The sequence below is a fragment of the Acanthaster planci genome, linkage group LG01 (genome assembly GCF_054643075.1).
Source record: "Acanthaster planci isolate LZ-2023a linkage group LG01, COTS_SCS, whole genome shotgun sequence".
Taxonomy (NCBI): domain Eukaryota; kingdom Metazoa; phylum Echinodermata; class Asteroidea; order Valvatida; family Acanthasteridae; genus Acanthaster; species Acanthaster planci.
Window position 1 is genome coordinate 22852329 of NC_141777.1, and position 24714 is coordinate 22877042.

Genomic DNA, 24714 nt, shown 5'->3' on the forward strand with positions numbered 1-24714 from the left:
TTTGTAATGCCTACATGTATTTTTCACAGTAGTTGAAGCTATTTAATATCATTGCTTTGTCTTTAACCGCACATGCAAATAAGACACCTACCGGGTTTATGTTTGTAAGGGGTCTTCAATCAGACGTAAGCCACGTAAGGAAGACAAAGACAGATAGCAGTGAGCGGGGGAGGGGAGAGACAACCTCCCACTGGATCTGGTTTCCTTTTGTAAATTTTGGTTTCAGGGTTAGAACGACATGAATAATGAAGTGTGTGTGAGTGAAATTACATTATATAAGACACCGACCAAATCTTCATTTCTTGCATTTTTTCATATTTGAAGAGACTGACTACCGGAACATGTACGCCAGAACGACTGATACCTTTGCTAATGATTATGTTTATTACTGTAGCGGACCGGTCCTTCTGCAGTTATCAGGAGGGTGGAGATCCGTCCGCCAATTAAGGAGGATAGGAGGCGCAGAACCAGGCAAAAACTGGACTCGAGGCGACTGTGGCTTGATTCCCTTCAATTTATTCCCAGGTGTCAATCAGCAATGAAATTGTAACCAAAAGGAAGCCAAGAAAAAACCGAAAGAAAGACAGAGACAGAGGACATTCTATTATTGAGTGATGGCTTACATACACATCGTAATAAACGTTACATTTGCTATGTCCATGATAAATTCATACTACGAAATGTCTCTGTGCAATCACAAATTCTATTACCCTGACATCTAAAAGTTTGCCCAAATTGGTATGAACCCTAAAGCCAACGGAAATTTAGGGCTAAGGTTATCCCACAAGGAGCCATCTTGCTGTTACCGCCAGCTTACCAAGGTGCAGGTCTCAAGCGTGGGAACTGTCACTGAGAAAAGTCCAGAAACTTCTCCAGGTCTCCAGCAATTTTGGAGATAATTTAAGTCTGCACACGGCAAGGGCGCTAATCCTCATGCATTGATCTCGTGCCAGAGACCACCAGGCCATCAGAGTTCACATTCGCATCAAAAGTAATTATCTCACCGGAGAAACCCTATATCCCTACATTACTATGCTTTAAAATGTGCAGCTATAGCTAACAACTCGTGAGAGTAGACAGCTAAAAGTCTTCAAGTGACCGTAGGGACGTTAATACCAGTGACTACAGACCTTTTTAGTCCACGTATGTACTTCAACCCATTAAAACCAGTCCATTCCAGAGGTGGTGGTGGCTATGCAAACGCTTGCCCCGAATCACAAGGTAATAGCAACAGTGTCTTTAGTCTGGAGAATTCAAATCGTTATTTTTATATGCAATTAGATAACTCAGTGTACCATATTTTATTCAAATTTAACTTATGGCTTCTTGAAAAAGTATCACATAATTTGCCTTTCCCATTCCTTGAGCTTACTTCCACATCCCCCCCCAGTAGAGACTCAGTGAATGTAATTATTATTTCTTACTGCGGACCATTGGTTGCGTACTGGTAGTTTTTGTTTTTTTTGATTGTATTAGAACCGTATATAGTATAGACCGATTCGCTGACGCCATTACTGCGGTGTCCCTGTCACTCAGGCGTGCATTCCTTAGCTTGACGAGGGCGTGGTTTTGGTTAGTAGTGGACAATGTGCATCTCACCCACCGCAGTAATAGCTCCTGATTCTTGTCATCGGATCAGTCTATGGGTTAGTATATTACTTATACTAGTTTTAGTAATTCCGATATACCAGTATTAGACAACATTATTTTGAATTCTAAAATACTTGTAACTAGCTGAGTGTCCCATTCCACAATCATGGGTTTGGTTAGAAATAGTATGAGTGTACATATTTGTAAATAACATTAACAAGGAGTTTACTCAAACCCGATGAAAGCTGTTTATTCAGTCAACCTCATATAATTGAATGGGCAAATTCGTTTGCATGTATGGTTTACCGAATGACTTGAAAAGAAAATCGGTTAAGGAATAAAGTGGCATTACGTTTACTTGAACTGAACCACACCTATAATTACTTTGAATTAGTACTTATTACTTTGAAGGAGTTATACGACTTCAGCAAGTTATTATGACTTAACCCACCACCACTCTATGTTCGGGAAGGTGGCTAAAGCCAACCCGAAAACCGAAATTCCAATTTGTTCTGGGCCTGTCGTTTTTTCACGGCTGGCCACTGTAACCAAGGTTGTCAAATTCCACGTTTTGATTAGGTTCCTCCAGCTTGATGTCGTCATCGGAGCTGGATGCTGATTGCCTGGAGACAAAAGGGAAGAAACCACCACACAAATCAAAATATGCACGAGAACTAGTCGGGGTCTCATGACCGACACTTAAGTCTGGTTTCCATATGGTCATTTGTATCGCAGACAGTCCGCAAGACGTCAAGACGCAGACAGTTGGCAAAGTTGAACCGGGCTTAACTTTGCCGATCTCTCTGGGGCTGGTTTGCGTTTGTGGCGACGCTTCCGTTTGACCTGTTTCCATTTGTCTGCGTTGTTGGCGTCTTAATTGCGTTGCTCTCTGAGTTTCTTACGTCGATATGGAGACCAGGCTTTAGTGGCAAATCACAGTGCGCATCCACAGCGACTGATCAACATAGATTTCAGTGCCCCGACTGCCTTGCATTTTATTGGGAGTAAAGCAACCAATATATATGAAAGCACCAGGGCAACTGACAACTCAGTGTTGTTCAGATCACTTGCAATTCATTTAGCTGTCTGTCACGGCACGGGGGAAGTACTCAAACTGCCTCAGTAAAAGGGTCATTTTTAAAAAAAAATAAACAACCAAAGGGTCGATTGGAAACTACCCAAATGGTAATATCTGACTACTTCGGGAGGAGGTTTTAAAACCTTCCTCCCGAAGCAGTCAGATATCCCTTTACGAAAAGAGAAGCCTTGTTTTTTGTATAGGAAAGTTAATTTGAGTTGAGGTCGTGGTCTCAAGATAGTTAGAGGTTTGTGATCCTGTAGCATAAGAAAATACGGCCCGTAGTCAAGCCAGAGTTCCCCAAAATGAGGCCGAACCGAGAAGTTGAAGTGACAGTACAGAAGCGTACAGCTGAAGACGAGGCCAGGTCTGTAGAAGTGGTGAAAGTTAAGCTGAACTTGAGCTGCATCCAAAAGTCTTGGCCACGGCGCTTGGAAGTCACAAGTGGCTTGTTCGGGCTTTCGAAATGGTGCCCCTTTTCAAAAAGCTGACAACATTATATCTTCCGTACATTATTCTTCGATAAGGCATCCACTTGAACGTTTTTGTGTTCACCAAAATTCACCATCACCAAAACTTGAAAGTTTTGGTGATGAACTCCTCACATTTTGAGCGTTTTAGATTTAGGCATGAGGCACAAAGTGGTGCAACTTTCTACCAGTTCATCTAGCATTGGCCCAATCTGTGAAAAATGCATTGCTCATAAGTGAATAACTGTAAGTAATTTCCTGATACCGTTTCTTGATGAAGCATCCAACAGCCACACTTAGTGCGATGATTACTATTATGGCGGCAAGTACCACAGGCACAACGACAGCCACTCGCACAGGGGAACCTACAGTCAGAAAGGAACAGAATGGGTAAGGTGAAAACCAACAAAACGGACCTTTTAACTAAAGAGATGTCTTACCGTCTCGCAACGCATGTGTTTGACCCTAACTATGCCTCCTGCTACCCAACGTATAATTGTCGTATTCAGTGGTCGCAGGTTCAAATCACGCTCCGGGCAATTTCTTTGCGAACACCTAGTCAGTCTCCCTATGGGGTTTGTTCAATGTCGTGTATCAAAAAAGAATTAGTTTTTGTGGGTCTGCTTAAAAACATGCTTTGTCTTTAAAGTGATACAAGGAAAGCGTTAGAAACACAAGCAAAAGCTATGAATTTGCGCTTCCTTCATCTCTCTCTGAAGGGAATTTTAAAACACAGGGTTCAAAGCAGCACCCTCCAGCTAATAACTCCCGGGGCTCCAGCGCCTGAGCAAGTGGTCATTATTTAGACAGGTAAACAGCCTTTTTGAAACTTCCTGGTTTGTGATAATGATCGGAGGCTGCGTAGCAGGTGTCACTTACCACTCGTTGGCGGTGCATTTTTATCACCAGCTTCAGCGACAGAGTAGGTTTTCCCACCCACAGTTATCGTGCCTGTTTCCGAGAGGAACGCACGGAAGCTATCGTCCAGCAGTCTGGCCTGGTCAGAGTCAGTGGCATACATATCAGCTTGGTAAACTACACTACCGCGAAGCAACTTTTGGCCTTTTTGGAGCAACAAGGAAATAACAAAGCGAGTAACACTCAGGGGAAGATTCTAACATAAACACAGGAACTCATAAAGATCGTTGTCTATATTGGTTGGGCAACATGGTTTAATATAAAACCTTTGAAATAATTAAATTGTTCAAGCCGTCAGTGAAGCAAACACCGAAGAACTTTGCAATTTGGAAACTTGCCAATGAAACTATGGTGATAGTTTTATTAGTTGCCCACGGAACGCGGATATAATACAGCTGTAATTTCAAGGCAAGAAGATCGCAATCTGTATTGGAAATCCTGCTTCCTCGTAACCCTTCACATAACTCACACTGTGTACATGGAGTGAAGAAAAAAGCCTGAGAAGCTTGAAACTATAAGGGATGTATAGGCCTAGACTCCAACAGGTACATCCTGTTTCGGCAAAATGAGGAACTCTCAATCTACCGTTGTTCTCCGGTACCAAAAATAGGCCTTTTAGATTTTACAAAAAGGACTAACCACAGACATATCCCTCGCTGAAACCGCATCGACACTTGGTTTCGATACCAGTCGTTACGATCCTCTCCAGGGACGACGTCAAGCGGGCATTTGATCGCCAGACGTCATATGAAGCATCGGTCAGGGTGAGAGAAACTCGGATGCCGTGGTCAGAGTTTGGGCACCAATTCGTGTAGCCGGGTGTCGCAGGGGCCAATGTTAGATACAGACGTTCAGATGGCGGACAACTTTGACAGCGAGAGAACGTTTTCCTCGTTGTGGTCAAACTAAAAGAGAGAGGGGGGAGGGAGTGAGGGAAGTAATTCAAATACAGCAAAAGTAATGTTTGATGAAGTGAATGTTATCGTTGAGAAAGAACAAACATAGCAGATATTTCTTATATGAACTCGTACATTTAATTTTTCAAAACCTTTTTTGATAACCAGTATATTGGTATGATACCCGTATTGGCATTTGACCATTTAAAAATATTAGACGTGTTCAATTGAACCAGCCAATTAATTTGAGCTTACGTGCCCCTGAGTAGAGTCATATCTAAACCAGCTGTACTGTAGGCCTGCCTGGTCACTTCAGAGCCACTCGGTGCATGATAGGCGCGAAACAGGGCATAGTCTCCCCGGTGAAGGGCAACTGAACCGTTGAGCCGAAGCTCTGGAATGTTGTTGATCAAGTAGTATCCGTAACTGAAACAAGAACCAAAAGAAATAAAATTCAGCCGCGAGTCATTATAATACTAATGACTTCTTGAGTCCAGAGGAGAGAACACAAATGTGCATGGTAAGGATCTGTTGATAAATGAGCCTTGCTAAAGAAGTGAATTCACTGTGCTTGGTGTATCGTGTATTTCATTCGGGTTCAACAGTCGATGTCTTAGCATCACTAAGCTAAACCACTGCACCACCTTTTCAAAACTGTGCACCGCCAGTTGGCATTTTTTACATTGCTTCCTTGAATCCTGTTGGAGGGACATCCTGTGCTTGTGCATTGCCTTAAGCCAATTCGGTATTGCAAAACGCCAAGGTCATCCGGGAAGAAAGTGCGCGCATGAGCAGGCGTACTGCTGCGTGAGAATGTTTCACGAGTGCTATCCGGTTCGTAAGTGTGACATCCCCTCAGTTTAAACCAAGCCCACTGCACATGCTCATGCATTGATCGCCATTTATGTGGAACTTGTTAACACGCAACTTTTGCGATCGTCCATTGGGAGCCTGCGAATCGTGGCGCGTCAGCCTTTGTGATGACGTCACTTTAATACGAACCGGATGGCTTTGGACGCACTTCAAGCAAGGCGCAGTTGGAATACCGAACTGGCTCGTTTGCATTAATGTCTGAAGTACATTGTTCCTATATATACCTGTCAGTCTGGTTTCCAGTTATTGGTATCACGCTGTATGGTATATTGAACCCTTCCACAAGGAGCAACAGGACAAGAGCGTCCAAAGAACTGTGACCTTGTCCTCCATCGTACAACTCAATGAACTTATCCGACCTTGAACCGTAGGGACTTATTTCGTTGATGAAAACAGGCCGATACAACGCATCACAATTGTTGGGGGAGCCTGTATTGACATGATTGAGAGAAAAAAAATGAATCTAAATTGCACGGCTCAGTTCAAATTTGTTACACCTGAAACAATTTGAATATGCATAAATGTTAATCACGAAACATGATGGTCATTCAACAAGATATGTATTCTAACTGGGAAAAAATCCGGCAAGGGGGCACCTTCAGCAAGTCCTCATAATTGGAAGTCATCTGTTATTTAGATTGTTACATCGTCTAGATTTGATTGGATGTAAAGTAACTTGGTTGAAGTGGCTCTGTCAATATACATGCATTTTAGATATCATTTCGCGAGGAAAAGTTATTAAATTTGGTCTTTTATTTCGGGCATAACCAACCTATCTTCATGTTGGACAAAGTGACTACAGAGAGTCCATTTCAAGGGTAAACGAAGACTGGGTAGGCCTATTTGACAATAGGCAACGCATCATTATACTCCTCAGGGAATTATACCACAAACGGTACCATGTCTTTTCATGTGCCTCAGACGCATGCTTGAGATCTTACCCTCTGACGACCCCGAAACACGAGAATCGATTCCTTTACGAACCGGAAGTCTTTCCATATAGATCCATAAGCATCAATTCCTTTACTAACCTGGAGTCTTCCTTGCCGACACAAAGGCTGCCAGTGTCAGCGGAGCGCTCGATATGCACCTGGAAAGCGACACATCCTCACCATACACCGTCTCCGTGTTTTCGTAGGCCTGTATTTGCCCCGGCACGAGCTTGCCTATGAGCCCGTCCGCCCGCCTGTCTGGTTCTCCGTACACCACCACGTCGACGAGTGACTGCGAAGTTGCAACCGTGCCTCGTGGGTACGAGTCGAGGCCTCCCCAGTAGACGGCAACCGCACCAGGCCCGCTCAAGAATGCCAGGTTGTCCACGATGACGTCTGGTGTTGGAGTGACACCTGACTCGCCGATGACCAAATAACCCAGTGGACTAATTCTGATTTGTGTTTGAGAAAACACGAGAAAGTTGACACTGTTGTCTTAGCTCGAGGAAAATAAAAGTACAAAAGCAAGGCTTGATTTTGCAATTAAAACAAATAAGGTTACTGTTATTGCTGAGGCCGTAGCTGCAACTGCAGTCGCTACAGGTTTCATTGCCAGGTTTCATTGTGAAAATCCAAGTACACATACCGTTTCCCCCTCAAGTCGATTTCGTAGACGGATCGGTCACGATGACCTTCGTAGAAGATGAGCACATATCCATCCAGGGAAATGATGTCAGGACTACCGTTATAGAGCTCAACGAAGCCGAGGCCGGTGGCGGACTTTACATTCATTTCACTGATGAAAAGTCCTGAAGAAGTAAACCGTCCGAAACACTGCTTCATAGCGAGAACGTGTCATGGAGTCATAATTAGAATTGGCAAACTTGTCTAAAATGTCTGGATTTGACTAGTTTTGCTGACAAATTTGAATAGGTCACTATTTCAAAGGATAACATTTATGTCATTCCGGCAAACCATCTGATCAAGGTGACAAAAATACTGTCCGTTGAGATATCCGGCAAGTATTGTGAAGAAGACAGATGTACATGTATATAAAACAGATGTCTAAATGAAACCATTTTGTGTTTTATTGTAATGTACTGCATATAGTTTATTGCACATTTTTAATGAATGCTTCTGTTGCTGTAACGAATAAAACGTCCTCTGTTTGGCTGCTTAACGAAACAACATGATTAAGGAAACGCATGCTATCATCAGGTCAAGTAACTTCACTTGACCAAATTCATTTGTAACTGTCGATTCTTGTTTTAATGTGATGCAAAAACAAGTCGACGTCACTGGAATTACAAAGTCTGGCAGCACGATGTCATAGGTAAAGCTGATTGTAACCTGTTGCATCATCGCCAGTCTCTTCCTGGCCGCACAAATTGGGGCCCTTTGGTGACTGCTGACTCATCCGAAAAGCACTCTGGCTCAACCTGTTGTCATCGAAACACCGACTGATGCTTTCATCAGACTCGTCTTCTTCCTCTAAACTCTCGTCCTCGTAGATGATAGAACTACCTGTCAGAAACGAAAGATATCTCACCTCAAAAATGCACCTAATTTATACGGAGTCCATCAGTGATCGTATTGCACATGACCTGTATCGGACTGATCATGACATAAAAACACCAGTAGATTTAAAAATGGTTTTGGATTTGACATGCTGAAAAATTGACAAATATTTAAATGTGAACTAATTTTCAGAAAGACATTCATGCTTGTGTTACCTGTCGGCAAGAGATCGTCCACAAGCGTCGTTCCTTCCTCCGCATCTAAAGTGTATACGACAGCATCAACAAGGCTTCGCTTGGTTGCTGGTGCCCCGTGGTAAAAAACGCCTGGAGCCGACCGATAAAGGGCGATAGCACCGGCGCCATGGGAGAGAACAGTAGTTCCATACGTGCGCTCCAGCGCAACCACCAGATCAGCTGGGGCCGGCATTACATGAGAAAAAAAGAACTATATACATGTAACTGGAAATACAGCGAAGGGTAAAATGCATGCCTGCCTCATGCAGTTAAAATTCCAGGGTCAAAGCTTGTATTTGTCTGATTTTCGCTTATTTGTCTGACTGGGTTTCCGTTTGGTTGTATTTTGTCCACTGTGGAAGTTATTCACTAGTCGGCTTTCCTTTCCTGGGAAGTGTACTCTAGACGGTAAAAAAGACTAGGCTCAATTCCGAATCTGCTGGTAATGCAGTCACGTCAAGTCAACTGGATTGAACGTTAATGTAATGGGTACGTCGGTATTGGTGAATTCCATAACTCAAACATACACGAGTAACCCCTTTTTCAGTCGGTACTGTAATTACGCCCAGTCTTCTGGTTGGCCATTACCTGATTCGTAATGTAACTTACTGGTGTCATCCAAAATGAATCCTATAAAAGCATCTTTACCAGGCTTGCTGGTCAACTCAGCCGTTATGTGGGGCTCATTTCGCTTCTTTGTCTAACCGAATAATATGCACACCTTTATTACTTTGAAAAACACCAGGTCAAATACACTGACCCGAAATTTGAGTCTAAATTGCATTTTGCCCCTGGTTAATGATGTCACGCATAATATGCAATTTTTTCATTTAGAGGACAGAGCAAATTTTCATCCTGACTTCAATTCAGTTCGGTTCATGCGTTTCTATAGTGCAGATTGCCTAAATCTAGTCATTTCCTGAACAATACCCCAATTCAGTCCATCTGTACCTGAATCTTGAGAGCCTATCAAGAAGTAGCCTTGCTCGTTGGTACGGTAGCCGCTTAGGTCAGCGGTTCGGTATGCTCCGTTGTTATCACTGGCAGCAAAGGCTACCAACGTGATGTACGTGAGAGGCGTGTTGCCAACCCCTCCGTCATACAGCTCCACGTACGCCTGGAGAGTCCCCGACGGCTCTGCGAAGTTGAACTCGTTGATGACAACATCCTGGTCGGCAAACACTGGGCAGTCATTCATGGCTGCCACAGTAGGGGGACGACCACCGCTGAAGGCCCCGGTGGAGCGCAATTCACCGGAGAAGCAGCGGCTGAAATGCCGATCGCTTGAAATCAGCTGAACCGAGGATAAATTAAGCAGATAAGAGGTTAACAAAGCGTCGACTAATAAGACTATACAGTATATTGTCCAACGACGTTTTTCCTATAATTTTAAATCTCATCGCTGAACTTACCTCATGGAGACCAGAGTAAAAGCCGAACTGACCAGTCTGTATATCTTACCTTTTCAAAACACCGACGTATGGCTGGTTGAAAGATACTTGCTTTGCACTGATTGTGTGGCATCTTTCTCTGTTCTTGCAATTCATTTTCCTTTCATTATGACGCCCTTTCCCTCTAAACATCTCAACTATGACATCATTTTTACTAATGTACTTGAAATTCATCACTGATTAAAACCCCGGAAAGATGGTGGTGAGTTAAATCAGCCTCAATACGAGGAACAACACTTAAGAATACACTGTACCGGGTGCTGACATAAAATATGTCTTACTTCTACAGAGCTTTCGTCTGAAATCAATGACTTAAGAGCGGTATCCAGGCTCCCTTCCTCATTTCTGTAGATAACAGCATCCACCAGAGCCTGATGAATGGGTAACTGGTCTCCCACCGCTAGTGTAAATGAGTCATCCCTCGATCTGTAAAGGGCTACGCCCCCGGCAAGTGAGTCTATGAAACCTGGATGCAGAACAAGTTTCCACTTTACTGTTAAAAAGCAACTTCTTTTGCAGAATTACGCTGGCACCGTATTCAACACAGAGGTGTACTGGACACGCTAGCCGGTGGCAGTCAAAACGTGTCAAAACTTACATAATCCAAGTCATGAGAGCGGGTGTTTCTGAGACGGTTAACAAACTTATGCGCAATGTACATGTCTCCCGCATCCAGAGCCAAGCCAAAATAACGAGCGTGAGGCTTCGGAATCCGAATAACAGGATGAAGTTAGGCCTACTCACAAAGTCAAGATTGCAATAAAGTCTCAATGCAGGTATATATGTATGTTATATATAGCATATACATCACATGTTTTGCTTCAGACATTGAGCTTTGTGGTATTAGGTAAAGATTGGAGGCGAATGTGAAATATGAATCCGAAAAGAAAGATAGAAAAAAATGACAAAAGGGTGCAGCCCCAACCAAGCGACTCATATGGGTTTTGAGATTGGAAAATAACGACTGCATGGTGACCTGCAGCAAGTATGTAGTGACTACTGCCGGGGTTGAGTGTATGTGATGCCCCAAGAATGAAGTAACCATTGGCGTCGGTGGTGTATCCGGCCAGTCGAATGACCTGCAGTGCCACCCCTGTGGCACTGCACAAAACGACCATGAACTCATCTGCGAACAGAAATACAAAGACGAGAGGGGAGAAAAGATTTGCTAATGAGTGGATAACATAAAACAGGTCTTCATGAAACATGATTGTTAAACTTTTGTTTTAAAAACCACTCTTCCTGGGATTGTCAGCGAACTTGCAAAGTAAAGTAATTTACATGTATGGGCGTACAAAGGCCCTGCTAATTTTTAAACCATTTCATTTTTCTCCAAGCAGCCTCCACAAATCCATTGTACACTGCTAAATGCACAAAGGGACCAATCTTTGCCAAAATGGAATCCGGTAAACGGCATGTCATGACCCTTTAATGTATTCTAGTGTTAAATCCAGTGTGTCCTGCAGGACAGGCTTGAAAAACAACCTCTGAGCTATAAACCCATGTTGAACCGTATGCTGATACTTGAAGTATCTTGGTACTGCACCGCTGTTGCGTTAGAATAATGTTTCTTACCCAAAAGCGAATATCCGCCGCCCAGATCAAAGAGTTCGATGAACTGATCCGATAAGCTAATCTCGTTAATGACAAGGTCTAGATTAGCCCTGGTGGGGCAGTGGTTGGCCGCGTCCCTAGAGACGTGGGCGAGAACGAAGGCCCATTCGCCCCCCACCAGACAGCGGCTAAGGGATTCGTCCCTGTGGCTGAAGGCTTCCTGCTCCTGAACGGGCGCCTTTCCTGGGGTTAAGATGTTTGTCAAGGCTGATGGGTCTCCCATTCCGCCTTCCTGACTAACCACGATGGCACCAAGCAACCCACTGCTGGTTAACCTGACGGCGCCAGCATTGTTAAACAAGTCGGTGGCGTCTGGGAGAAAGTACAGGCTCAGTGCAAAATGACGGTTTGTTCCCAAACGTCTCATGTTACGGGAGATAAAACCGTCTTTGTTGGTCTTAAAACCGGCAAACGACCTCGCAATACCCATGTCAAGTCCAACTTCCCACCATACCTAAGTAGAAGACAATGAAATCGTCCTCAGAGTTCCTATTTGGAGGGTACATGTATTAATTCTTCAGTATGACAGGGAATACATGTATCCCCCAAATTAAAGAAACCATGGAAAATTGTTCTTGCAAAATGTCGTATGTAGATAAGTTTTCAAGCCCACGGTGAACATAATAATACCTTATCAATGAATGAAACTTTTCAGTAGGAATTACACATCAACTTTTCCCAACCTTGAACTGAGAGTGGCAGATCATGGATGAATAGAAATTAATTATTCCTCCATGGCCACACCAATTTGCACATGATATATGACAAACTTTCAGCTGATACTAAAATAAAAGGCTACGGCCCTGGATTTTGATGGATGCATCCCTACGACTAGCAACAGAAACTGTTAAAAATGGGTCCAGAATAATTTGAATTGTTGCCACAGAGGTTATACTCTATTTCCCTGTTCAGTTTTTTTTATGAAAATACCCCCAAAACTCACTGTCTCGAATGCCGCTGTGTCAAATAATCAAAAGGTATGCTTACACCAATAACTGTGTCCAAGGGAAAATTTGGAAGTCCCTCACAGGAAACTTCCATCCAGACACCCGTAGCTGACGAGCGGAGCGAGTTGATCTCGTTCAAAAGACACGGCGGAGGGGGGCAAGAGTTCGGAGCTAAAGGTGACGGTGGACCTGGGGCGAATGCAACCTGGTCAAGTGGAGTATGGGAGTAACATCTCAGTGCAGATGAAGCTGTTGCATGGGCAGGAAAATGCATTTATTCAGTAATGTGAATATCGACAATAATTTTTTTCATCACAGCATATGAGTAAATCTGGGATGGGAACGTTGAGGCCTCTTATCAAGTTTGAGGCTCGAGCGAGACCCATTTTCCTTGCAACGGAGGCTCCTTTAGCGGGAACTGCACTTTGCTGGTTCACAAACGACTATATGCACGCCTTATGGTCTCGTTGCCACCAACAAAATGAACTCGCCCTACCGACATGGCTCTTTTCAACCGATGATCTGATGAAGGATGAAGGGGTACTTCTTCTCAAGGTGGATAGCTAACAGTAGAAAAACAGCCACCGAAAGGGTCTATTCAACAGAATTCTAACCTACAATCCTTAAATATGCAGCTTTGTGTTTCAGGTAGCTTACATATTAATTCTGTTGTCTTGTCTGTTTTTATGACAATGCGAATTTAAATATTCAGGACCAATACAAACCTTTGATATCATTCCAGGCTTACATGTTGCAAAAGTGAATATTGTAAAACAACTGGATATTCGATATTTTACTACAGAACAACCCTTGTCCAAAATGTTTGTAAGGAGTCAAGTTTGGCTTCGAAATATGAATTGGAAACAAAAAATAACTTGACATCAACAAAACATCGCCCTCTTATTAAGTCCAAAAAAGTCGCAGCAATTCTGGATGGTTGAAATAATGAGCTTCCAATATACTCAATCCCAAAAGTGTGTGAAATTGCATTGTACAGTCAAATAAATATATAAAGTTACCAAAAGTGTCCTTAGCAAAACTGCATCGCTAGACCTGCAATATTTAAATCCCTTTCCACTTTGGATAGCGCGATCAAGGGCTGGACGTATTTAGACGCAATCATCGCATGCCAAAATTTGACTGTAGACATTCAAAACGTGGTTAAAATGGGATTCCAAATCACAGTTATTACAGGTTATAGTGTGAACCATTTTTTTGTGTATTTACACAAGGGGTCAATAAGTAAAATTTGCTCTTTTTGCTTTTGAAGTGCATGTGATGAAAAAGCCTAAAGAGGACGATTGGAAATCAAGCTATGAAGAGAAAAAATTAGAATTTAATTTGGTTCAAAAATAAGTATTTTCTTGGTAGATGTTTGTTTGAGCTAGATCACTGCAAGCTTAGGTCAACCTGATCTTTAACGACTGCTTTCAAACCTACTTGTTACTGGTAAAAAGCTGTGTATCAAGGTTTGGCCGGGTGAAAGAATGTTCAGTAGTTCTGACGCCAAAGTAGAGTTGCCGAAAACCACTGCATCCAGCAGGCCGTCTGTCTTGGGTCCATCCTCAGCATCAAAACTGGCTGCAGGTCGCTGGAGTAGGGAGGAAAATTCGTCCACCAATCGTTTCTGTCGCTTCATGATAACGATAATACCTACCAAAGACTGGGACTTTATGCCAGCTTTAATAACTTGTGCACAAGATGCTGAATAGTGTAACAGTTTACGATGGCTAAAAATGTGCCTAACTAAATTTGATCTTTGGAGTTCAAGACAAATCAACCCAGTGGGGCAACAGGAGAGATGGGCTTGAGCATCATGAGCTACTTTCGGATACAGTTTGGTCTAAGCCTCCCTCCCAACAGAAAGGACAAATTTGGGTGCACCACCGCTTCGTGTGAAATATATTTCTTACAAACAAATGGAAATTTATGCCAACTTTTATTAAAAAGTAGTGCTTCATACACAGAATTGACAGCAAGCGTTGATGTTTAATTACTATGGTATTCAAATGTACAATGGTAAAAAAATCTACCTGACAGGACGAAGATACATTGTGCTTCGCCACCCGATCCGACTACCCAAAGCTACTTATAAGTAGGGCTTGCACACCAAATTCGTCATGGTATAAGCAGGTTGGTATTATTGGATCGTAGCAGGACTACGTTCGCCACACTTGTAGGCATGGCATGAAAAGCAACCCACATGCCACACAACAGAAAGTTACTGCTGCGGTGAACAAGCTAAAACTGGTCTAGCCTACAACTTGTGGCGAACATAGTCCATGCTATGATCCTATGATACCGACCTACTCAAAGCAAGACGTATTTGGGGTGCAACCCCACTTAAAAGTAGCAGTGGGTAGTCGAATCGGGTGGCTTCGCACATCTATAGAAGAAGATTCATTAAAAGCTCTTCTGAAAAAGAAATGAGTCTAATATCACGCGTTATGGGGTGACTTATAACATAGTAACTGATACCTCGTAAAGTGCCACAGCACCTCCCACCTGCTGCTCATCAAGTCCAGCTCTGAGCCAATCATCAGCCAGCAAATTGAACGTGGATGAAGGAATGACAGAAGGGGGCGCAATCACAGCAAAGCCGTCGCTGTTCGTCACTGATTCCGAGAGGTCTACAATTCTGTAAGGCCTGCTGATAAAGAATATTTGGCAATAAGCAGAAGTGATAGTGCATTTGGAGTGCGTTTTGTAGCCTGAGTAAACTGTACATAGACACCGTGCATTTTCCACCAACAAACACATAATAGATAGTGTCGGTACAGTCTGGAACACTACATTTTTATGTGTTTGCAGAAAAATTATACCAGTGGGCTACTACAAAAGTAAACTATTAAAACCGTAGAACGACATGTACGGCATAGCCACCCTTTCATGGTTCTATTTCTTGTGATCTAGAGGAAATTCCCCTTATAGCCAAGTCCTTGGAAACTGTACAAATTAATGGGACCCTTTCGTTTTCGGTAATGGGTCCCTTTGAACACAAACCCATATATTCTCTTTTAAAGCAACCAGGGTGTTTTCTTTATTGTAAGAAGCCGTGGCGGTCGGGTAAGTGAAGCTAATGTAGATGCGCGTTAAATAAAAATAAATGAACACTGGCACAGAAAAACAAGAACAACACTGCAAAAAAGTAAAAAAATGGGCAATGTAGTTTACCATGTCAGCGAATTTCCATCCCTGAAGATATTCGAATTTGAAGGGAGCACCTATGAATTTGCATTGCATGCCAAATGATCGCATGATAAATATTGCTATTTTACATAATATCATAATATTGCAGGCAATCCTTTCTTTGAACGCATTCACTATCAATCCGAACGGATTTTTTTCCTGACGATATCGACCTTGAAGAATGGACCTTTCAGGTCATGTCACGTGAACGCATTACATGTGCATATACCACTGCAACTATATAACCCGAACGCATAACGTGTCCCTTGTTTTATTGGAATGGATAGCTCTGTGGAAAATACATCTTTGAATTCTTGTCAACGATGATTGCTCTTGAAGGTTATTACTTAATGTTACGTGGTATCACGTGATTGATAAAGACATTATCAAAAGCTTACCCAAATATCGTCTATGTAACCCTCCCCTGTCTAAAAGCATGAACACTTAGACCTTGATGGGAATGCAAACCCAGTACGTAATCGGGATTACCCTACAGATGAGATATTTCTTTTGGGCAAATGCAAGAACAGTAGCAGAGTAAGGGTGAAGATGCAAAGACCTAAACAAGCTAGATGGCAGATGCACAAAACTACACACGAATGCAAATTCGTGCAGTTTATCCTAGTTACCTGCGGAGCACTGTGATATCGTGCGACAACTGGCAACCATTGATCTTCCAACTGCATTGAACTGGTCCTGAGACGTAGTGGTTGTCATAGTAAAAAATGGAAATGTACCAGATTTCGATTGGTTACTATAGTTGCTACAATTTGCTCTACGATTTTCAGATCTGGACTTTTAACCAATACTTCTGGTTGTACAATAGACGTCAGGTAATAGATTTATATGTAGTCGTTGAAACTGCCTCCAATGTCAGTTAAGTTGTACCAAAAGCACGTTCGAAAAATCTTCGAAAAATTCGAATCGAGGGGCTGTTTTAAAGAAGGAATCCCTAAGAACCACTTTTACACTTTTCGGACTTTGACTTGGTAAGCCAGGTATTTTTTCTCTGCCTATCTCACATTTGCAGGATCGTGTAAAAAAACGTCGTATTGTGTTGAGAAAATACACTTCTCAAAAAACTTAAGGACTACTTAAGAAACTTAAGGATACTTTTATATGATATGTTTTACTGCTGAAAAAGCGCATTTGATGTCTTAAAACATTAAAAAAAATTTATTTCAATAAATAAATTTGACCATCAAGACAAACAAAATATGAATTAAAGAACTAGATTTTGAAAAAAGAAATATGACCCACGCACATTCTTTCTAACTTACCGCCTGCCAGTGTACACCACTAGTGTTTTACCAAGAAGAGGAAGTGGTCCAAAGCCCCCATCGTAAATTTCGACAAAGTCGCCATCATTTGATCCTGGTGTGCCGATGTGAAGTTCATTGATTCTGACGGTACTAGAAGACGCTTCGAGAACAGTGCGGTTGGCTATGCGGCACTCTCGATTGATTCTGCCTGGACTAGTTGGCCCTCTGCCAAAGACTGACGAATTGCGCACTGAACAGCAGTAACAACGACTGATAGAATACTCCTGACCGTCGGATGAGGGCAAATCCACCATGACATGCTGCCCCGGAGTTAGCCGCTGAACCAACACATCGTCCACCTCCCATTGATAAAGATACACAACAGCATCGATTAAGTTATAGTCTGTGACGGGCTTGTCTGCTGCAAACCTCTGCGGTGGGCCTAAATGAAGTGCAACACCCGTTGGCTGACGAACAGGTAGGAATACAGTAGGTTGTGAACGCACAGGAGCGATAACATCGGCGAGGTTTGTTCCATTGGCGGCGACAACCAAGAAGCCAGTTTGGTCGGTCCGGTAACCCGTAAGATCGACAGATAAGACAGCGTTGTCCTGGGCAGCAGCTCCCAAGTAAACGACCAACACAATGCCGTCCGTGGCTTTCAATCCTCGACCGCCGTCGAAAATCTCGACAAACTGGTATCCACTGTTATCAGTGGTCGGGTTCAGCTCGTTGATGATAAACGACGGCAGAGGACATTCGTTATCGGTGCCTGGGCTCTGCTTCACCGCACGGAACGACGAATGCATGACCTGCCTCCACCCCCTGCAACGACTGAGAGACATATTTCCGTCACTTGAGTGCAATCCATCCCTCTGGAGAGGACTTTCGCCTTGAGAGAGAACACTCACGAGCCTACTGTCCTGAGGATTTGGAGAGCTTCCGTAAACCACCGCATCAACCAAGTCGACATCCGTTACTGCTGATCCAGCGTGAAGAATTGCGCCGTGCGTCTGGTCATACAATGCTATTGCATTTAAACCTGATGTGAGCAGGAGAGTTGAAGATGTGACATTGGCATTCGGCATTGCAGGCCCAAATGATACGAGGAAATAACCCCCACGGCTTGTCTGAAAGCCATCGAGCACCAAAGGCTGGTTGTATACAACCTCTGAAGTCCCTGAGTAAAGGACCAAAACCAGGCCGTCCAGTTGTGTGTTGCCGACTCCACCATCGTAGAGCTCCACATACTGAGAACCCTCTAGTTGGAATTCGTTGATGACGATGCCTTCAAAGGCGAACGTTGTCCACGAAGCTGTGATTAATCCGGCGACTAGTAACCATACACTATAGCAGTTGCGCAAAGTCTCCATTTTAGCCGCTAACTGGAGCTGTTACAATAAGATAAATGAAGACTTTAATCACTTGTGAGGCAACAAGATCATTGTGTCATGGTTTCCCACAAAGTAGCTTCGTGGGACTCTTAGCTTTAGCTATACCCGCGAAAACGTACCAGCTAAAGAATACATTGTATTTTATTTTAAAATACAGAAAACATTTCTAGTCACTATGCTGGATATTTTAAAAAACTTGGCAATCATATAACAATACTGCTTTCCAGTAAAAAAATTAAGTGTGAATTCAACTAAACTGTCATAATTTTTTTTTCTGCAAAAACAGTATTTAATTGTCCTGTGTAAACTCAGCCTCGGTTTTTGATTTGGAATAGCTATATTAGGAGTTTTCTATAGAGCTCAAAGTAGTTGTTTATTATGCAAATTAGAAATGCACAGCTAATGCTTATATGAACAATGCATTTCACATGTATATCTTCCAAGAATGATAGTTGCCATTTGGAAAACGTTAAGTGTAACCTTATTTTTATCCGTCAAACTACCTGCATTATTCTTTAAGCAAGCAGTTTGGAGTATTTTTGTGTGCTTTAATTTGCCAGATTTTAGCGGGAGATATAAAATTAAGCATGGTTTATATTCATCTTATGATATCCATTCCCATGAAATTATGATAGAGGCCGGATTGCTGTTTGCATTTTCTTTGAAGAATTTGTAGATAGAAAGTTTTTTTCTTTATTTAACCAAAGGTTACCCGGTAGGGCCAGCATAGTGATAGCCACTTGGCCCCGCCCACAGGAATACTGCCTGTTGGGCCATCGAAATGTATGCCAAGACTTTTGGGGACAATCCGGTATGGAGCCTGTCTGCTCGGGGGTGCACCACTACAAATAAATTCCCGTAGACAGCAGTGATAAGACCATTTTCCTTTCAATTTTCGGGGGGTTGACCAATGAATTTTTGAGAAATTTTCACCAGAAGCAGACCACCCCTAAAATGCAGAAAATGTCCCTGTCCAGAAAAGTAGCCATTTTGAAAAACCCTCCCTCGGCAAAATGGCTCAAATAGTGCCACTTTCAAACCCGATTGCATCCAAATTGCTCAGAATTGGAAGCCCCGAGTCCGGCCAAGTCTCATATTTCTTCAATTCCTCAGTTCCATGGCTCTCAAGACCCTCTAATATAGAATATTTTGAGTGTATAACTTTTATTAATAAGCTCGGCGGACATATTTCTGGCCTAATTACGAGGGTGCACCCTTTCGGGTGGATGTCCTGTTCTGTGTGAACGCCACGCTTTGATGGACCCTTTGTTCTATATGAATGCCACGCTTTGATGGACCCCTTGTTCTGTATGAATGCCACGCTTTGGTGGACCCCTTGTTCTGTATGAATGCCACGCTTTGGTGGACCCCTTGTTCTGTGTGAACGCCACGCTTTGGTGGACCCCTTGTTCTGTATGAATGCTACGCATTGGTGGACCCCTTGTTCTGTGTGAACGCCACGCTTTGGTGGACCCCTTGTTCTATATGAATGCCACGCTTTGGTGGACCCCTTGCTCTGTATGAACACCAGACTCTGGTTGGATTCCCGTTCTTTGTGAACGCCCCGCTCTGTGTTGACCCCTTGTTCTGTGTGACCGGCCGCACTGTGTGGACCCTCGTTCTCTGTGATCGGCCTGAGATTGTGAACTACCATAACTTTTGGAGGACTTCGGTTCTGTGTGAACGTTCACTGCCCTGGGAACACCCTTTCTAGAAGGCCAGCAACATTTATCACCTGAGGGAAGTATAGGGTGCCAGCTGGACCATTGTAATAGCTGTTACCTGTTGAGTGACGTTTATGTAAATTTAAGATTGGAAGTAATTGTAAATATATACATGTATCATATTTTGAATTGAATTAAATTATTATATTTTGTTATTGAATTTGCAAACGATGCGTATTGTTTTGTGGTTTGACTTGTCCTTACCTTGTGGCACCCCAGTTTTAACTATTCACTGTGACCTCACCCACGGGAAGCACAGACCCTTGAATTGACACCCCAGTTTTAACTATTCACTGTGACCTCACCCACGGGAAGCACAGATCCGTGAATTGACATAAACATATTCTGTTGTTGCGGTCCTTTCAAGTTTCAGGCAACATGCCTGCCTGTCTGCGTGCATTGAACGCCGGAGTTGAAAAAAGTATTTTTGATTGACCAACTCTCGGAAAATGCACGCTGCACAAGAACGGTAAGTTTAATTTTTGCAAAATTGGTGTCAACGTGACTGCATAGAGCTACTTTAAAATATCCCAAAGGTTCAACTCCAGAAAAAATGCACTGTGGCTATATGATAATCGGTAATAAGTCGGAGGAAGGGGGACAAATTCCGCCACAGCTCTTTTTAAATTTAAAATTTTAGTTTAACAGTTCTTAACTTTGCCAACGCACTTTTCATTAGCTCTCCCAAGTTGCCATTGCAAAATTGACCCACCCGTTTAACATCTTCTATTGCAACCCTGATTAAAAATGTGATATCAAATGGTACTAAGGGCAAATTGAGAGTTGTATTCGGTATAATCCAGTCTCTTGTCATTTATACATATTTGTAGTATCTTCTTTTGGTATCAAAAGTACTTATAAGCACAATGTCAGTCGTCCCTTTAGGACGTATTAAAGTAGGTAAATAAATAAAAAGTTTGAAATTTATCTTGATATTAAATGCAAATAGGAATGTCACTTCCACAAATGACCCAAATCACACATTTCATAACATTCATGGCAACTTTTGAAAACATATGAAAGCAGTTTTGCATTACAAAAATTATATTCGGGAAAAAGTCAAGTCATGGGTGACAAATGGAATACTTAATTTCGTTAAACATAATACAAGCAAGCTACATGAAAAATACTAGGGAAATCCAATAACTGATACTTTCGTTGTAAGTCTTTCCGTGGTAAAAATAAATAAAGCCAAATATTAAAACTTGTTGTACCTCATTTTTCTTATTCCTCTTGTTTCTAATTGTCTGGAGAATTATGTCTTCTACCAACTTATTCAAATTAATTAGTCTGTGAAAGAAAATTGTTAGAAAAATTAAAAGAAAATATTGTTATCCATAACAAATGCCAATACACGTTATTAAGTATACACATTTCGTTCTTTTACTGCCACATTCCCAGCGCTGAACGATTATGTTTACTTGCAATTAATATCAGAGATTCATCTAAGTTCCTTTTTTATCTTCCCCCAAAACTGATGTTTTGGAGGGAGGGAAATGAAATTTAAAACTTTGCGTGGAAACTATAATAGATTATCCAAAATCAAAATGATTCATGGGGGTAAAGTAGATCTAACGTCTGAGGGATTTCTCTCTCTCGCTCTGTGGTTCCTGCTCACAGCAATATGTTGCAGTTAATTGCAAGTAAAACACAAGTATTGCTAGGACATTACTCCATATGATGCAAGATATGCGGTAAAGGGGCCCCCACTATTGTGTCTTCTTTTGTGTTGATGGAATCTTTGGAATTTCTTTCAGATTTCCTGGGGGGGGGTACAATAGGCACAATAGCCTCAGGGTATACAGCTTGTGCATCACATTATGGGGGCCCCCTTTACTGCACACCGTGCCGGTCCCACTTGTCCGACTAAGCTGCATTTTTGGATTCGTCTGACCCAGCGGCGACGATCATCGAGCACTTTGGAGTGCCAGTACTGGTATCTCGGGAGTTCGTTTCAGACATCTGGGGGATGTGTGGAGTAGCAATAGGCTGGAGTGTGTGTATGAGGATTGGACTTGTTTGGGGGTACCCCTCAGTCCCATTTCGCGCCGGTGTAAGACTGCATGGTAACTCCTGTGTCCTTGCTCTGTGTTCTGACTCTTTCAAAGTCAGTGAAATAGCCATTGTATTCAATGAGCTGCACTGGGCACTTCATTCCAGGACAGTAGTATAAAATGAATGTGGGCAACATCACTCCACTCCCTTGCTATCTAGAGCTACAAGAAGACGTCTTGTGTTCTAAGACCTCCATTAGCATCCTTGTTTAGGTCAACTTTTTTGTCCAGGTGCGGGGATATGATCTGAAGTGTTTGTTACGTACAGCAACTATTCCCCCATGGAAGAACACACTACCTTGTATTTAATGTTAAAAAATGGAAGTTCCACGAGTCAAGAAGCAGAGACGAGGCAGATTCAAATAATTATAAGGGGTAATTATTTCATCCATTAATTCAAACAAGATTGTGAATAACCTATGCATTAATTCGCTTTGTGTTTGGTTGTACACAGGCTTTTTCTTTTTAGCCACCTCGTTTTCATAGATTGGATTTGTATTTCTTAATATTTTGGTAGTATGCCCTTCCACGGAGACAACATAATGGTTACTTGGTGAGAAACAGCTTGTTGAGATTACACTTACCAACGACTAGCTGTGTTCTGTGCTACGTAAGTTGCATAGAATTTACTTCTCGCATCAGGCTGTACAGGATCGACGTTGTCGTTGCTTAGGTTGGCACATACAGCAGACTACGCCGCCTTTGTGCCAGAGCCTGCATTTAATAGCTAGTAAACTCGGGGACAGACAGCAGACTCCGTACCATCAAGCTTATGGCAGGTATGAGCGTGATAAATAGTTAGCAATACAATTCCACTGGAGCGTATCTTCCAACTGAAGGGCCAAAAATACATCTATAATCCTGGAAGCCGTAACAATTGGTTTGGGATTCATTATGTATTGTATAGATACAAGGGCGTGTTCACAGGGGTACTCTCCAAAAAACTTGTTCTCAAATTCTACTGGCGTTATCCTTGAGATGACAATTTCGGATTATGCTCCCCAATCTCTCTTCCTTATTGATCGTTTTCAAATGGAAAGTTACCCAACTAACTCAACAAAATGACAGGCATTAAAATATTTCCTTTTTCACTTTGATTAAAAGTTGACATGACCTTCTCTTCATAATTTTGAACTATATTTGCTCGGAGCACAAGATTAATTTACTTACTTAGTATAGGCCTTTCTTTCTTAATATACTGAAAGCAAGGCTGAAGGAGACTCCGCGCTGTCAAGAATTAGTAGATCATCGCCAGAAATTAGCTTTCATCGACTTCCAAAGAATAAGATCCTGCGAGAAAAGTGGATTGTTAAGATCAAACGAGACGAGGGACCACTATTCAAGGTAGATTTTGACTTGGGCAATTAAGATGTTCGTATAAAACATTGTAATCACTGGCCTCACACCGTTCACGTTACTTTGGTGCAGTTCGATTGATCCTGTCTTTGCCTCCTCCTTGATTGATCGCGCTCAGCATCATGGTACAGCGTTTTTTATTTTTCGAATTAGCATCTGTAAAATTTTGAAATAGCAAAGGCATTAAAGGTAACCCGCTGAATGACAAAAAGTCTTCAAATTGCTCGATCGTGGCGACAACTGGCCGTTTAGGCCAAGACATGAGCAGTGCTTGCATGCAATGTCAACGACTCGGGAACCACAGAAAGATCCCTTCCGGCTCGAGTCCTCTACAGCTTCATTTTCAGCTGCTGCAAATAAAATGTCCATAAATATTAAGAAAGGCCTATATGAACTAGACTATTTTCGTTCCCATGCAAGTCTGGGAAAGGGTTTACTTAAATTTCACAATAGCTGACTTACAATGTAAACAAGGTTATTGAGAAGTGACTGCGGGTGTCTGTATTTGTTGTGCTTCTATGGGGCTTTGTGTTGTGTCCTACACACAGTTCAGATATAACGTTGGAACAGCCATGGGCCATATATTTGGTCGTCGCAGCGGTTCGGTTCTGTTCATAATTCATAGTAGACTGCAACCTTTTGCTCAGACCGATCTCGGTGTATTTAGGAATCCCAATTATGTTTGAGCAGAAATGTTACTAGAAATTGCTTTTACCACATAATATTTTCCGCAAACCGGGGGAACTTTGGTACAAGTCACGCATGTTGGTTGTAGCCGTGATATCTTCGCAACGCAGTGTATGGATGATAAAAGAGTCTTTCTGTGAAAGTACTTTTTACCATCAAATACAGCTGGTGGCTTGGCCTGAAGGATTTTTGATGTGTAAAACTTTGTTATAATCCTTTTTATGTTTTTTCCATGAAACTTCAGCAACCTGCCAAAGTAGTCCCAAACTACGGGGTTACTATGTCAGTACTTGATTAAACTCTAACTCAACAGAATTAAATTCTAACTGAAAAGAAGTGGATGGATATGTGCTACTAAGACCTAAGACTTCATATGAAAAAAACATCCAATCAATAATGAAAAACGATTTCTGTTTTTGGAAAAGTAGAAACGATCAGGATTTTAACCTACCAATTTGCCAAAGTTACCCCGGTTGACGGGTATTGTTGTGTGCATCTTGTTTGTAGTAACCAAAATTTGTGCTA

General features: G+C 42.3%; 1 protein-coding gene across 1 annotated transcript; it reads right to left on the reverse strand.

The window, feature by feature from the left end:
• Nucleotides 1-500: 500 nt before the first annotated feature.
• On the reverse strand, nucleotides 501-22970 carry LOC110978419 (uncharacterized). The gene is made up of 19 exons (XM_022233410.2): nucleotides 22731-22970; nucleotides 16993-18365; nucleotides 15002-15170; nucleotides 13964-14114; nucleotides 12564-12772; nucleotides 11538-12030; nucleotides 10939-11088; nucleotides 10244-10428; nucleotides 9463-9805; nucleotides 8491-8691; nucleotides 8108-8281; nucleotides 7404-7566; nucleotides 6857-7209; nucleotides 6050-6254; nucleotides 5208-5378; nucleotides 4696-4961; nucleotides 4018-4200; nucleotides 3404-3503; nucleotides 501-2213 (listed from the first exon to the last, which is right to left on the reverse strand). The coding sequence occupies exons 2-19, from the start codon at nucleotides 18345-18347 to the stop codon at nucleotides 2120-2122; spliced, it is 4965 nt and encodes a 1654-aa protein (XP_022089102.2). The 5' UTR covers nucleotides 18348-18365; nucleotides 22731-22970; the 3' UTR covers nucleotides 501-2119.
• Between the last annotated feature and the right edge of the window lie 1744 nt (nucleotides 22971-24714).

Coding starts and splice junctions, on each gene's coding strand:
- LOC110978419 (XM_022233410.2), bottom strand. CDS start 18,347: ATGGAGACTTTGCGCAACTGCTATAGTGTATGGTTACTAGTCGCCGGA. Junction 10,429..10,938: donor TCACTACATACTTGCTGCAG/GTCACCATGCAG, acceptor TTCTGCATCCAG/GTTTCATAGACTCACTTGCC. Junction 4,962..5,207: donor ATGACTCTACTCAGGGGCAC/GTAAGCTCAAAT, acceptor TCTCTCTTTTAG/TTTGACCACAACGAGGAAAA.